The sequence below is a fragment of the Teleopsis dalmanni genome, chromosome 2 (assembly GCF_002237135.1).
Source record: "Teleopsis dalmanni isolate 2A chromosome 2, ASM223713v2, whole genome shotgun sequence".
Lineage (NCBI taxonomy): Eukaryota > Metazoa > Arthropoda > Insecta > Diptera > Diopsidae > Teleopsis > Teleopsis dalmanni.
In genome coordinates, this window is record NC_051847.1 from 234,225,528 (window position 1) to 234,239,397 (window position 13,870).

A 13,870-nucleotide genomic window follows, 5' to 3' on the forward strand; every position below is an offset into this window, starting at 1 on the left:
ATGTCGCTTGGTTTTTGGCGGGTTATTGCACCTTTTACCAAAACGGGAAAGTAGCAGCGTTTCTAATTTTAAAATAATAAATAAATTAATAAAAAGTAATTTTATGAGAAAACATGGCGGATGTTAATCCTAAAAATGCGTTCGTTAGTGTTTTTTCATCAGCTAAAGAAATCCTTGAAAATGATCAACGACACTTTTTTTATAAAGTAAATATTCAATATACAATATTGATTTATTTTAAAAATAACATTTTGTTTTAGATGTTGGATTTAATTAAAAGCACCTGTAAATCACAAGGGTTACAAATTAATGAAGTTTTTACGGATGAATTAGTGCATTTTTGTTTTGAAGAAATTATCGATTTAGCGTTTGATAATGATATTACTATTCAGGCCAGTGCTGTTACCGCACTTGAACAATGTCTGGAGCACTTGAATATGTCCATAGTACATAAAAGCATTCATTGGCCAGATATAAAACAAAACTTTGTAGAAAAGCTACCATCACGTATTGATAAATTAAGAGATGATCGCAATAAGTATTGGCATAGAGTTTGGTGCATTGCTATACGTATTTTAGATAAAGAAATACTTAGAGGAGCAGCTACCATAAATTGTTACCTTGCCATTGTTGAGTTGGGATTTCGTAAAAATGAAACAAATATACGAAGCGAAGCCTTTGCATGCTGGCGTTTACTTATACAAATATTTTATGAGTATAATGAACTAACTGACAGACGTATAAAATTGATTTGTATACCTTTAAAATCTACGCAATCAAAATCCGTAGATGTGGCAGAAGTCAAACTGAGAGTTTGGTGGTATTTAATTACTTGTATTGCGGACCGTATAGACAAATATTATGATAAAATTGTTCAATCATTCCTCACATTTTGCTTCGGATCAGTGGAGAAAACAACACAAGGTATACTTCATAACTACAGTACGTTACAAAGTTTAGGACTTCCATGTCTAGCAAAATTGCTTTCAACTGAAACAAATGATTTTTTGGAGCGTCTTTTAAATGATGCCAAATTAGAGACGGTTAGTACTCTACCTATAATAACTCCATATCTTTTAGAGCAAAATATCGAAGCTATAATTAAATCTGTTATAGAAGCTATACACATTTTGTTAGAAACTGATTTAAATAAATCAGACACTGATTATCTATTATTGACATATTTTTTCAACTATGTATTAACTGCTGTGTTGTGCAGAACAAATTTGAATGTACCAAACATATGGGAGGAATTTGGTTTTATTTTGAATGCACAGCCTCGACTGATTGTGGTAGCATTGAATACAATTATAAGACAAGAAAGTATTTTGAATAATAGTAATTTTTTGGCAAACGAGCTTGATGCTTACCAAAATTTAGCAAAAAACATATTAAGTATGTTGTTTAAAATACAAACAAAAGCACCGCCAGCTATATTAAGTCAATGCATTGAAAAAACATTTTCTTTACAATTTTCGAAAAACAAATCAGAAGATTTAAATAAATATGAAGAATTATTGGAATCAATTATTAAAGCACATGACGAGGCGGATTATGAAATTTTCAGAACAAAATTATTGGTGTGGCAAAAATTATCCAAAAATATTGCTAAGTATTTGACTAATAACAAACCCAACAATGAAAGTCAAAGCATTATAGAGCGTTGGATTTTATGGCCATTACAAATGTGTGTTGCATTTGCTGGAGGAAAATCGTCTTCATGCTTTAATGATACATTTTACAGCACATGGAATCAAATGTTAATATCAATTCAAAGTCGAATGAATTGTTTGACGTTATTAAATGACATCAAAGTACTTTTAGATGAAATATTAACTATAAATTCAGAGACAGAATGTTTTGCAAATTTATGCGAATCTTATGCATCTATACTAACATATGATAAATCTAATGAGAACGTAAAACATTATAAGGACCTATTGACTTTAATTGATAAAGGGTTAAAACAGAAACTAACACCAAAATCTTTATTAATTATACAAAGTACGCTGCGTATGATTATTACCAATCTTAAACAAAATCAAATATCCACGGTGTTTGATTTATTTAAGTCAATTTGTGGTTCTATAAGGCGCCTAGCATCAAATGGACAAATCGATAGCAATCATTTTGAGGAATGGAAAAATGCTGTTTTGGACAAGACTAGAATTATATCTAACAAAAGTTTTGTTAAGCAGCTAAGAGAAGTTTTTAATGATGACACCTTTACAATTATACCAAATGTATGGAATTTTGAACCCGATAAATTAACAGAACGACAGAAAGAGCGATTTAAAGAAAAATCAGATATACCTGCATTGTACAATGATTTAAGTCAGTCGCAGGATTCATTTATAAAACCGTGGACACCGAAAAAGGTGGTTTTAGCTAAAGATGAACAGTCGGAAGTTGTGTTAAGCGGAACAGATGATAAAATAGAATATTCTAAATCCCTAACAAAAACAGATAATCATCCAACAATAGACCTTTTTGATTCTGAGCCCATAAATAATGAAAGCGAGACAATTGTTTCGTCTGAAAAAATTGAAAATGATAAAACTACAAGCATTACAAAGGCAGATGGTAATCTATCTATCACCAAAGTTCTACGTACAAGGGTATGTTGCATATATATAAAAACTTAATTTATTGAAATTATAATATTGATATGTCTTGTTTTCATTTTCCAATGTGTCGACTTTAAAATTTAAACAATTATTACCTTTTAAATCCAGGCTCTTAGACAGTTGCCGGCAGCAAAACAAATTGAACCTGAAGTGAAATTGAGAGGTCGGAAATGTAAGTATAATAAATTTGTACGTTTCATTTATATAAGTATATTAATTTAATGTACTCAAATTTTTAAAAGCATTAACAACTCAACTTGAATTGGCGAGTAAGGAATTTAAAGAAAAAAATAATTATAATGAAGAGGAAAGTGAAAGTTTGACTCCTACCACTGAAATTATAATTCCTGATACTCAAGACGAAAATGAAACTGATAAAGATAAAAATACTGAAGAAGATATTGTTGTTCTTAGGCTTGATAAAACAAATGATAGTGACTTCATTTTAGATGGCGAACCTATTAATCAAATCGATCGTCATGAACTTTCACCTAAGAAAATCGGCACAAAAATGACACCATTGGTATATTAAATAAATATTAATTACTTTATAAATTTCTTACTTTCTTTTTTTATCTCTTAAAGTCATCACCACCAGATAGAAAATTAACTAATAATTCAAGCAGCCCCACTTTACGTCCAAAAACATCTTCCCATTTAACTGGTCGTGGCGCTCAATTAATAAATATGATACGAAATAAAAGAACTGATTCTTTTTTACCAAATAGTACTTCATCACCCATAAATAAATTACTTAACAAAGACAAAAAAACGGAGTTACATTTACCAACACCAATAGCACAAATTTTTGCTGCGGAAACAATGCAACAGCAACCAAATGATTTATTAGTATTTTCAAAGCGACTTCCGTCTCCTACAGCAAGTCCATCAGCCAGTATTTTAAAACGTAAATTTCATAATGATAGTCTTGAAGAAGCATCTGTAGAATCACCTGCGTATAAACGTAAAAGAGTTAGTTTCCATGATCCACCTGTATCAGTTACAAAAGAATTTGTAAAGGATCCTGAAGATAATAAAAACAGACCTAAGCGGTTAGTATATATAATATTATTGATAATGTGTTTTTTTTAATTTTTTTTTTTATAGCTGTCTTCTTTTAGAAAAAGTTCAAAGTACTCCCGACAGTAAACTTAAAAGACGAAGCAAAATCGAGAGCTTAAATGAAATGAAAAATCTACAAACAATTAGTGGCCAAAAAAATAAAATTACCGACAAGGCCAATAGTAGTTCAACAAACAATGTTATAAATATTGATAATGACAAAATTTCTCCACCTTTATTAGATGAAGCAAATGAGAACATGCCTTGTCCTGAAGATGCCCTAAATACAATTGTTCAACAGTTTCCATTGGAAACGGTATTGGAAAAATATTTTTCAACAGAAACGAATTCGGCAGTAAGCCTTTCAAATGTTTTGGCAAAATTTGTTTCAAATTACATGAGTTCAAATCAAACAATAAGAACCAACGTTTTAGATATATTATCAGAAGATCATTCAAAAGATTTTTTGGATCATGCAATACAGGAAAATTTATCAACCGTAGTGTGTGATCGTTTAAATTTGAATTCAGTTATTGAATATATATGCGCCAAGTCAAAAATTAATACTACATGTCGTAATAATCTAATAACACAAATTCCATTCATATTTAAACATTCGAAGCTAGAAAGTGAAAGAATTGATTTTATCAAGGATTTGATGCGTCAGAATAATTTAACCGATACAGAAATAGTAAATTTATTATCTTCAATAATGCAAATGCGTGCAGTTTGTGACAACAAATCAGTGGGAGTATCTGAATCAGCTGTGGATTCATCGTCAAATTTATAAACACGCAAAATTTAAATGGTTTTTATATTATTTTATTATACTACAAATATTATTTTAAATCATTATTTATAAAACTTTGAATTCATTGTAATTTAAACAATATTCAACTTTAATTGTTGATTACATTATGTCCTATTATATACTTTAATTTATCTGACTGCCATAGTAAATTAAAAAAAAAATACTTTGTATTAAGATAGAACTTCAAATATTATTCGAGCTGTTCAAAAATGTACGCATTTTAATGTTGTTGTTCTAGCCAGCTGGGTAGTCCGCTTGAGTAGTCTCTTTTGATTGTGGTGAACGGCACTTTGTTGTGGAGCTCGACGATTGGTTCCAGGACGTAGACACGGCTGTTCTTGGAACTTTTTTTAATATTCGAGAGCGTGCTTGTATAAACACGAAATGGTGCTGGAATGTTTGCTATTGTTTTTTTGTATAAAACAAATAAAAAGAAACATAAGTATTTTTGTTGTTCGAGCAGCTCAAATATATTTGAAAAATTCGAACATTTTGAAACATTTGAAGTATGGTCGAACACTTTGAAGCACTAGTTAAGATTAAATAATTATAAAATATTTATTAAGATATTTTGTGAAAACCACACAAATCAGATTTTTTTAACCGTTTTCTTTTTATTTGTGTGTTTTAATTATATAGACATATATATATATATATATTTTAAAAAAAAGAGAGCTCTAAATATAGTAAAAAATACTTTTTAAACTTTTTGTTGAATTCAAAAACATTTGTAATGTTGGTATTGTTATTGTGGTAGCGTAGAAATAAGCTATGTTCAATATTAAATAGATCTCTGTCATTCGTAAGTCCTGAAAAAGTGCAGTAATTTTATATATATATATATATCTTCAGTGGAAATTAATAATTTGCTAAAGTGAATTTGAAATTAAAAAGAACTTAATTATCAGAATTATTAATTTTTAATTTACAAAAGAACTTCTATTAATACTTGTAGATAAAATATTTTGATCTTAATAATTATAATTTAATTTTGTATATATAGATATATTTTTTTTAATAAATTTTCTCTTTATGTACAGTTATATTCTTATAAAAACTTTTAATTTGTTTATTGATTTTTATAAATAACGTAAATAAAAACTCACCTGATTAGTTTATTAACCCTTTTTTAAAAGACTTATATATTTTATTTACTATACAAAGGTATTGGCAATAGAATAATCATAATCAAAAGGAAATATGTTATAATAAAAAATAGTTAATAACTACCACTGGAATATTTTGTTAACGCTGTAATTTTAGACAACTTTAAACTAAAAATAAAAACAAAACTTTTTAATTGTGTGTTAAAGTATATATATTTAAGTTATATTATTTACGAAAATAAATAGCAAATGAATGTCTTATTGAATTAAATTGTATAAATATAATTATTGTATAAAACTGTACTCACATTTTGGTGGTGAATAAGAAAGTGTGCAATTACAGTACTTCATCTCCAAGTTTTTCCTTAAAACTGCCATGCAATTCGAAAAACTAAAAAAAAAGTATTTTAAAATCTATTTACATATTCTAATACAAGTATATTAATACAAGTATTAAAATTATATCGCGAACCTAAAACTTTACCATTATTTTTATGTTATAATGAAAAAAGCACGTGTTAGAGATAAAGTTTGAGTGTATGTAACAATCCTACCAAAGTTTAGCTAGTGTATACGCGAAGTCAATGTAGAAGTTGAAACCATTACAGAGTGCTTTTACAGAGTTCTATAAACTGCTGTATGTTCTAATAGCTAAACTGACAAGAGGATTTCTCAATAATCGGTATTTCAACAAAGCGTTGGAACAAAAAAATAAACTTAAACTTAACTTTTATTATTTTCAAATTGTCCTTAAAACTAAATTTTTATAATTAATGTTGATGAGCAGCATGTAATGTATATATACTTACTCCTATTCTTAAATCTAACTGGAGAATACGGCTTTAATAATCTTCCAAGTAATATGTTACTTTAAATACATTTCAAACTCTGTTATGCGCTACGTCTTAAACGAAGTACTAGGGTCCAACAAAAACGCTATCCAAATGTAAAGTCTGTAGTTTTTTTTCCACAATTATTTGTTTTATATTTGCTAAAGCCACCAAATTAATAAAAATTACCTCAATCATTTGTTGATGGCAACTAAGATGCGGTTTTTTATAGTACTCCCATAGTACATCTTTGATTCAACGTTGAATATAAATACGCGAAATGGAATTCATAATAATATTAGACTATATATTTATACTACTAAATGCGTCATACTGAACGCATTTAGTAGTATCTTCTATTCCCGTAGAAAATTTTCATTGGAAATTATTCTGACTTTTATGAGAAAAACTTAAAACCTTTTATCCAGTTAGGATCAATTTTTAACAGAAAAGATCTACTATACTTGTAATGCTTCACTCCACTGACAGTCTAAACTCTAGTCACATCTTGTTTTAGAACTTTAACAATTTCATCAAAAGTGTGGTATTAATTTGTTCAGTATAATTTTATATAAATTTTTCTTAGTCTAAACATAGCGTTAGAAAAAAAAAATTGATACAAATTCAAATAAATGTATCTCTAATGCCTCTTTTCCACTATGTCATTTTCAATGTCGAATATTGTCAGTATAATGAAAATTAGTAGTCATATGATGTCATATTCGCCTTCATTTCATGTAATGAAAACGGATTTGACACACCAGTCAATTATAATTGTCATTTAAAATGACATAGTGAAAACAAAGCATAAGGTATTAAAGTTATATCTAACTATTGTGTTTTTTTATTATATTATTATTTATATCTACTTTGTATCAATACCATTGTTTTACTTATATATGTGCTATGTACATATATTGTATATTGAATTCCATTCTTAAAATAAATTTGCTTAAAGATAGAATAAAAGACTACATTTACAATAAGATTAAATAATAACGATATTCAGATGTGCTTGGTGAAGTGATGGTTTTGTTTATTTTAAATATCAGGTGTAATATTTTTTCAGTATTCAGTAAAACTTCAACTGATTCATATTACTGCCTAGTGTTTTTTCTAGCATTATTATATTTTAATATAAATCAAAAGAAGCAAAAACAAAATTGGCTACTTTCAACAGTTCAATTGTACAACATACCGAAACTTTTATCACTTTACGGTTACGTCTGATTATCTCTAGTATTTATAAATATTTCATACCTGTAAGGATGGTTTGAATCGTAAAGTTTTTCGAAAGGAAATTTGCACTTTCGTTTACTGGGGTTTTCCCTACCCACATTTATATCATTTTGAACTTCTTCAATTTTATAGCAATTAACCATTGGGTCAAGAGATAAATCAATACTAATTGTATTAAAATATGGAATGTCTATATGGCTATGTACGTACATCTAGAAAAATTATATTTCAGATAGTTTGCGAATATATAAAATAGTACAAATTTTTTAGTTACCTCGTATTTCCAAAAAGATCCACTTTTTAACATTACTTCGAAAAGGTTTTTCTTTTCTGATATGTAATACTTTAATGGTAAATTGTGCGTTGAACCACTAAAAAAAATTTTAAAAAGTTAAAAATAATTTTGTAAGTTATTATTAATATTCAGTTAGATCAGGGCTAATACAAATTACTGTATAGATTGGAGGGCCGCAGAATCAAATACATTTGTTCATAGCTGTTATTATAAATACATCATATCGTTATAAAGTCGGTTATAATGTTAAATTTCGTTTTATCAATTTAAATTAATTTATTTGTTATACCATAAAAATAAAATAATGTGGTTTTACTAGTACACCAAAAGAAAATTTACGTAATTGTAGTAGATTAAAAACATGTCGTAGGCCGCACAAACATTAGCCGCGGGCCGTACTTTGGACAGCCCTGAGTTAGATAATAATCGTGCTCTATCTGTTATATATAAATAAGTTTTCATATTAAATATTGTGTATAAATATAATATAGCATAATATTATAATATAGTAAAGTATAGTATAATATGCATATTATAGAATTTCAAAATAAAACAAAACATATTTTAAATACAACAAAAATTACTTGATGAGTTCAAGCACTATAACTAGGTTTTGCATAGTAAACATTTTGTTGGTCTGTTGTGCCCTTTATAGGTTTTATATGGTAACCAGAAATGAATGTATTAGCGAGTACGTTATGCCTTTTGCTTCGGTTCAAAATTATATATATTTATTTTCACCATATCTAATCATTTACAGCATTTTTTAAACTTTTGATATAAATTGTATATGCTTACTAATCAATGATGTTATTTGCTAAATAACAATAGCCCATTTCCAATTCATGAAATTTAAAGATTTTGCTACAGTTGTTGTAGGATTTGCCTCTGAACTTTATGTTTTTCATAAAACTATGGCAAGATCTGGGGAGCAGCTGAAATAGAAAAATTACATTTTGAATAATTTTTATTAAGATCTATGTGGATATATTAAAAATACTATATTTCTAATATTAAATTGATCATCTATTGATTATTTAATTAAATAAATATTTAATTTACCAGCTTTCTTGCTAGATGTATATCAATTCCACATGTGGCATTTAATCCATCACAGTATTGATTTTTGACATTTAAGTTATTTGGATTTATAAAAAGATAATCATTTATATTTTTCGCAAAATTATTTTGTGAAACTTGATAAGGAATATTTTGTTTCTTAATTAATTGAAGTATTTCAGTACTTGACTTATGTTTAGTTAAACAAAAGCTTATACCAGGAAATATATTTTCCCAATCTAAGTATGTAGTTTCTATTCCAATACTTATGGAATCATAAAAATATCGGTTTATTAATAACACAAATATTTGACTTAAATTCCAGCATAAAGCAAATACAGTGACAATCCAAAATAATCTGAAATAAAAATATTGCAAAATGTTAGATTTATATACATAAAATAATATTTAATTTCATAATATTATATATTTATATAAATAACACAATATATCTTAAAGTTCTCACTATTGAAATCTTTATCAAATAAAATTCATATTCATAAACATTAACAAAATTAATAAAAAAAATGTATTGTACTGTTTTTATATTTTATATATATATGAATTAAAAATATATATACGAAATTACTTTGTGCAATTATTATTCATATTAAAATAATACGACTAAACTGCATTATTCAAAAAATGTATTATTTACATTTATTTAATTTATTTTTAGATACATATTTATATGCATTCATATATGTACGTATAAATTAATTTAAAGGGTGCGTGATAATAAAACATTAAAAAGGAATTAAGTTTTAATAGTGACCTAATATTAGGACATGGTTTGTTAAAATATATAGTAGGCATCTTATGAGCATTTGATGTAGTAAAATATTTTTAAATAAAATACAGTCGTCACTCGATACTTTCAATCTCCGATAATTTAAACAGTTGGGAAACTTACAAGCATAACTTCAATGCGAATATGTATTATTTTAAAATTTTGTCTGCAAATCTTTATCTGTTAGTGAAAAATTACACTGTAGGCTAGAATGTTGCCAAAAGTCTATCCCATGTATTTGTTGTCAATTCCGCTGTTCTAAATCATATGGGAATGGGAGTTTTGTTCTCTGTTGCCAAATCCCTTTTCCTGAATCAAATGGGAATGGGACCTTGTCCCAACCAAATTGTGTGGGAAATTAGTTAAAAAACGTTAGAAAGACTAACTTAACATGTACATAAATTATAATGATCAGATTTATATATATTTTATATATATAAATATATATAAATAAATAATATTATTATTTATATTATATTTATATTATATTATAAATAATATAATATATATAAATATATATATAAATATATTTTAATAAAATTATTATTATAACAATACCATATTATTATTATTGTAACTTTATTATAATATATTTAATTTTTTTATTTCATCCGCACTGGTTGATCAGCTTTCCGAATATGTTTTAATAACATAATTATAATAAATTTAATATATTTAAATTTTCATTTATAATATTTTATTAAAATTATTATTACAATAAAATTCTTATAATAAAAGTATTTAAAAAGTATTTATAAAATTAAAAATAATAAATTGCAAAAAATTCTGGCTATAGATTTATCAATTTAATAAAACGACAGGCGTACCCAGCCATATTACATTTATAACAGAAAAGATATACTAGCGAGCCATAAATAGTCTAGTAGTGAATTAGTATTTCATAAAAAAATTATGTTATTAATATTGTTTAATTTATTATTTAAATTTTTTAATGAATATTCAAATTAAATTGTAAGATTGGCAGTCTAGTATGTGGATATTATTGTTTTATTGATGAATAGCAAAAATATGCTCACACACATTTATCTATATCAAAAACAATTATTTAGTATTTGTTTAGTTCGAGTAAATTGATAGTAAATTGAGGTAAATAGTAAATTATGTCGGTATGGCAGCGAATGTTGGCATTTACCAGATTTTCGAGTAGGGCAAGCTTGATATAAATTAGGTATTACCATTGTCATCTTATCACCATTGTGATAAGATGTTTAATAAATAAATAAATAAATTTGAAAACTTTAAACCAAAAATAATAAATAAGTGCAATGAATAAATAAATATTTACATAAGTGCAGTATAAAAATAAATATAAATAAATGCAGTCAATTTACTCGAACCCCCAAACCAACGAGCTTGCCATACTATTCAAATTAACAACTTCACTTACAAAATTTTAATTCACCACACTTGAATGGTCAATTTGACATATTATTAAATGAAATTCTAAAAATATATTTATGAGTGATGGTATTATAAAAATATTCTTTAATATATATCATCCTGTGAAAAAATTAAAGTTTGTTTCATTCAGCCGTTCCGTGTACTAAGGAGTTCCTCAATGTTTTTGTTTATGTTATTCATTAAATTTTAAATTTTAAAGAAATGTCAATTTTATGTAGGCAGCATAGTATAATGAATTCAAAAAGATTTGCAATCAAGTTTTTGTTACTGGTTATATTTGTTCTTGTATTGGATTATGTTGGATTGTTTAAAATATTGTGCGAGTTGGAGTATGAATTGTTATTTAATTACCCGTCCGGTGGCTTCGAAAAAACGATAGGTAATGATACAATACAATTCCGAAATGAAAACCCAACAAATTTCTACAACTACAGTTTTACACATAATCCAAAACAAACATGTAACATATCTCCGTTTATAACTTTTTTAATAAAGTCAGCACCTGGAAATATAAAGCAACGTAAGGCCATCCGTCGGACATGGGGTTTCGAGGAACGCTTCTCTGACGTCATTGTAAGACGAATATTTTTGATTGGCTTAACAACAAACAGTTTGCAAGCAGAAATTAATGTTGAAGCAAAAAATTACAACGATATTGTGCAAGCAGATTTCATCGATGCTTATTTTAATAATACCATTAAAACCATGATGGGAATGCGTTGGGCAAAGGAACATTGTCATAGTCAGTATTATATGTTCGTTGATGACGATTATTATGTATCACTAAAAAATGTATTACAATTTTGTCGTAATAATGCAAATATAAACAAAGGTTATGCTAGTATTAACACAATAGACCAGAATGAATTGGTAGAATATCTTTACGCTGGTTATGTGATACAATCAAAACCACAAAGACAAAAATTTAGTAAGTGGTATATATCTTTAGAAGAATACCCTTTTAATAAATGGCCTCCCTACGTAACCGCTGGAGCATTTATTTTATCACAAAACACTCTAAAAAAACTATATGATACTAGTCTGTATACCAAACACTTTCGATTTGATGATATTTATTTAGCTATTGTAGCACTTAAAAGTGGAATAAAATTAACACATTGTCAGGAATTTTATTTCCACAAACCAACTAGTGCCGAGAAATATCGTAATTTAATTGCTTCGCATGAATTTTCGGATCCGTCTGAATTGGAAGAAGTGTGGAACAAAATGCGCTCAGCTGGCTATGCATAACAATATATAAATATATTAGTATATCCTTATGGCACTAAATTATTCAAATATAATATGTAAATAATTTTATAATGTATATTTATAAATACTTAATAAAAATTATTCTAACACTTTACAGTACAATTATTTATAATTTTTTATCGAGGCAATGCGTGTCTACCACCTCTCGAAGAAGGGAGACCAGAACATCTGATGTGTCTATGTCCAGGTTTAGCCAGAATTAGGCTTAAGTTTCTAAGCGTCTCCTTCTTCAACACGTTCGGCGATATCATTAGCATTGGCCAGATTGTTGTCTTTATAAATGCCTCTGGCTGGTTCTAGCTTGATTTTCTTTCTACTACCCACTATTACGAGGATTTGCGGATTCAAAACTGCTAATTGAGGAGGACACGTTCCTCAGTTCACCATAACTAAGTAACTATTAACGCTATTAAATAAAAAAAATTTAATATAAATTTTATAAGTTTCGTTTCGTACCACGTTTATCAAGTACTCTAGGATTTGCAATTTCAGCATTGCGAACAAGATGAATTGCTGGTTTACATAGTGTATGCGTATTTCATCTCCATTCTTTTGTTTAATTGGTCAGACATTGATTCGTAGTTATCTTATTTTTTTCATCATCTTATCTGTCATTTTTTAGTTGTAGTGTAGTAGATAGATGCGATACCTTTAATACCCTTGTGCTAGTTGGCAAATCGGAGAAATACAGTTTCAAAACTAATCTTTGAATTAGCATCATTCCTATCACTTCTATTCGTACTTAAACATCTTATATTTAAAGCTATGAATGACAAACTTAAAGACTATATGTTTAAATAACAAGTAGATTTATTAGAAAAAATCACTCACATAAGTCGTTGTACGGACACTAAATTTGTAAATTGTATTCGTTTTCCATATATATTTTGGATCCTACTGGATTTGGAGAAACATAAATTATTCTATGACTATGTTTTATAAGTCCTCTGTTTTATAAGTCCTCTTGCCTAATTAGGAATCCACAAGGAGAATTTCTTCACAGAAATGATATTATTGTTGATAAGTTAAACTTGTAAATGACGTATTATCCATATTAATAATAGCCTTACTAATTATTTCAAGAGGCAACAAGGAAAATTTATGTGGGCATAGGTTTCCCGAAGTAGAAAATCTATATAGCTTTGTTGTTATTTACCCTATATTTTTATGAAAAGTGGTGATGTTAACCAGGAAAATTTTAATAGGAGAAGACGTGGTTAGAAATTCGGTAAAACTACCGATTAAATAAAAATTTAATGTATTTTTGTTTTTATGTAATTACTACGTTAACGAATTATTGAGAAATCAGAATTATTTAACAAAATGAACTACTTTAGTAGTGCCGGGTGCTTAGCCG

The 13,870-nt window shown here is 27.2% G+C and overlaps 3 protein-coding genes across 3 annotated transcripts; 2 read left to right on the plus strand and 1 right to left on the minus strand.

Annotated features, from left to right (window-relative positions):
* On the plus strand, positions 1-5,075 carry LOC119678794 (telomere-associated protein RIF1). Its single transcript, XM_038090853.1, has 6 exons — positions 1-206; positions 261-2,618; positions 2,736-2,799; positions 2,870-3,150; positions 3,213-3,679; positions 3,735-5,075. The coding sequence occupies exons 1-6, from the start codon at positions 114-116 to the stop codon at positions 4,477-4,479; spliced, it is 4,008 nt and encodes a 1,335-aa protein (XP_037946781.1). The 5' UTR covers positions 1-113; the 3' UTR covers positions 4,480-5,075.
* Positions 5,076-5,878: 803 nt separating this feature from the next.
* LOC119684880 lies at positions 5,879-9,121 on the minus strand. Its single transcript, XM_038099013.1, has 5 exons — positions 9,033-9,121; positions 8,769-8,905; positions 7,950-8,046; positions 7,697-7,887; positions 5,879-5,997 (listed from the first exon to the last, which is right to left on the minus strand). The coding sequence occupies exons 2-5, from the start codon at positions 8,876-8,878 to the stop codon at positions 5,892-5,894; spliced, it is 504 nt and encodes a 167-aa protein (XP_037954941.1). The 5' UTR covers positions 8,879-8,905; positions 9,033-9,121; the 3' UTR covers positions 5,879-5,891.
* Positions 9,122-11,374: 2,253 nt separating this feature from the next.
* On the plus strand, positions 11,375-12,545 carry LOC119685098 (beta-1,3-galactosyltransferase brn-like). The gene has a single exon (XM_038099297.1). It carries the CDS (start codon positions 11,443-11,445, stop codon positions 12,490-12,492), a length of 1,050 nt encoding a protein of 349 aa, XP_037955225.1. The 5' UTR covers positions 11,375-11,442; the 3' UTR covers positions 12,493-12,545.
* Positions 12,546-13,870: the final 1,325 nt, after the last annotated feature.

Coding starts and splice junctions, on each gene's coding strand:
- LOC119678794 (XM_038090853.1), top strand. CDS start 114: ATGGCGGATGTTAATCCTAAAAATGCGTTCGTTAGTGTTTTTTCATCA. Junction 2,800..2,869: donor GAAATTGAGAGGTCGGAAAT/GTAAGTATAATA, acceptor AATTTTTAAAAG/CATTAACAACTCAACTTGAA. Junction 3,151..3,212: donor GCACAAAAATGACACCATTG/GTATATTAAATA, acceptor TATCTCTTAAAG/TCATCACCACCAGATAGAAA.
- LOC119684880 (XM_038099013.1), bottom strand. CDS start 8,878: ATGAAAAACATAAAGTTCAGAGGCAAATCCTACAACAACTGTAGCAAA. Junction 7,888..7,949: donor GATCTTTTTGGAAATACGAG/GTAACTAAAAAA, acceptor TAATTTTTCTAG/ATGTACGTACATAGCCATAT. Junction 5,998..7,696: donor GATTCAAACCATCCTTACAG/GTATGAAATATT, acceptor CTTTTTTTTTAG/TTTTTCGAATTGCATGGCAG.
- LOC119685098 (XM_038099297.1), top strand. CDS start 11,443: ATGTCAATTTTATGTAGGCAGCATAGTATAATGAATTCAAAAAGATTT.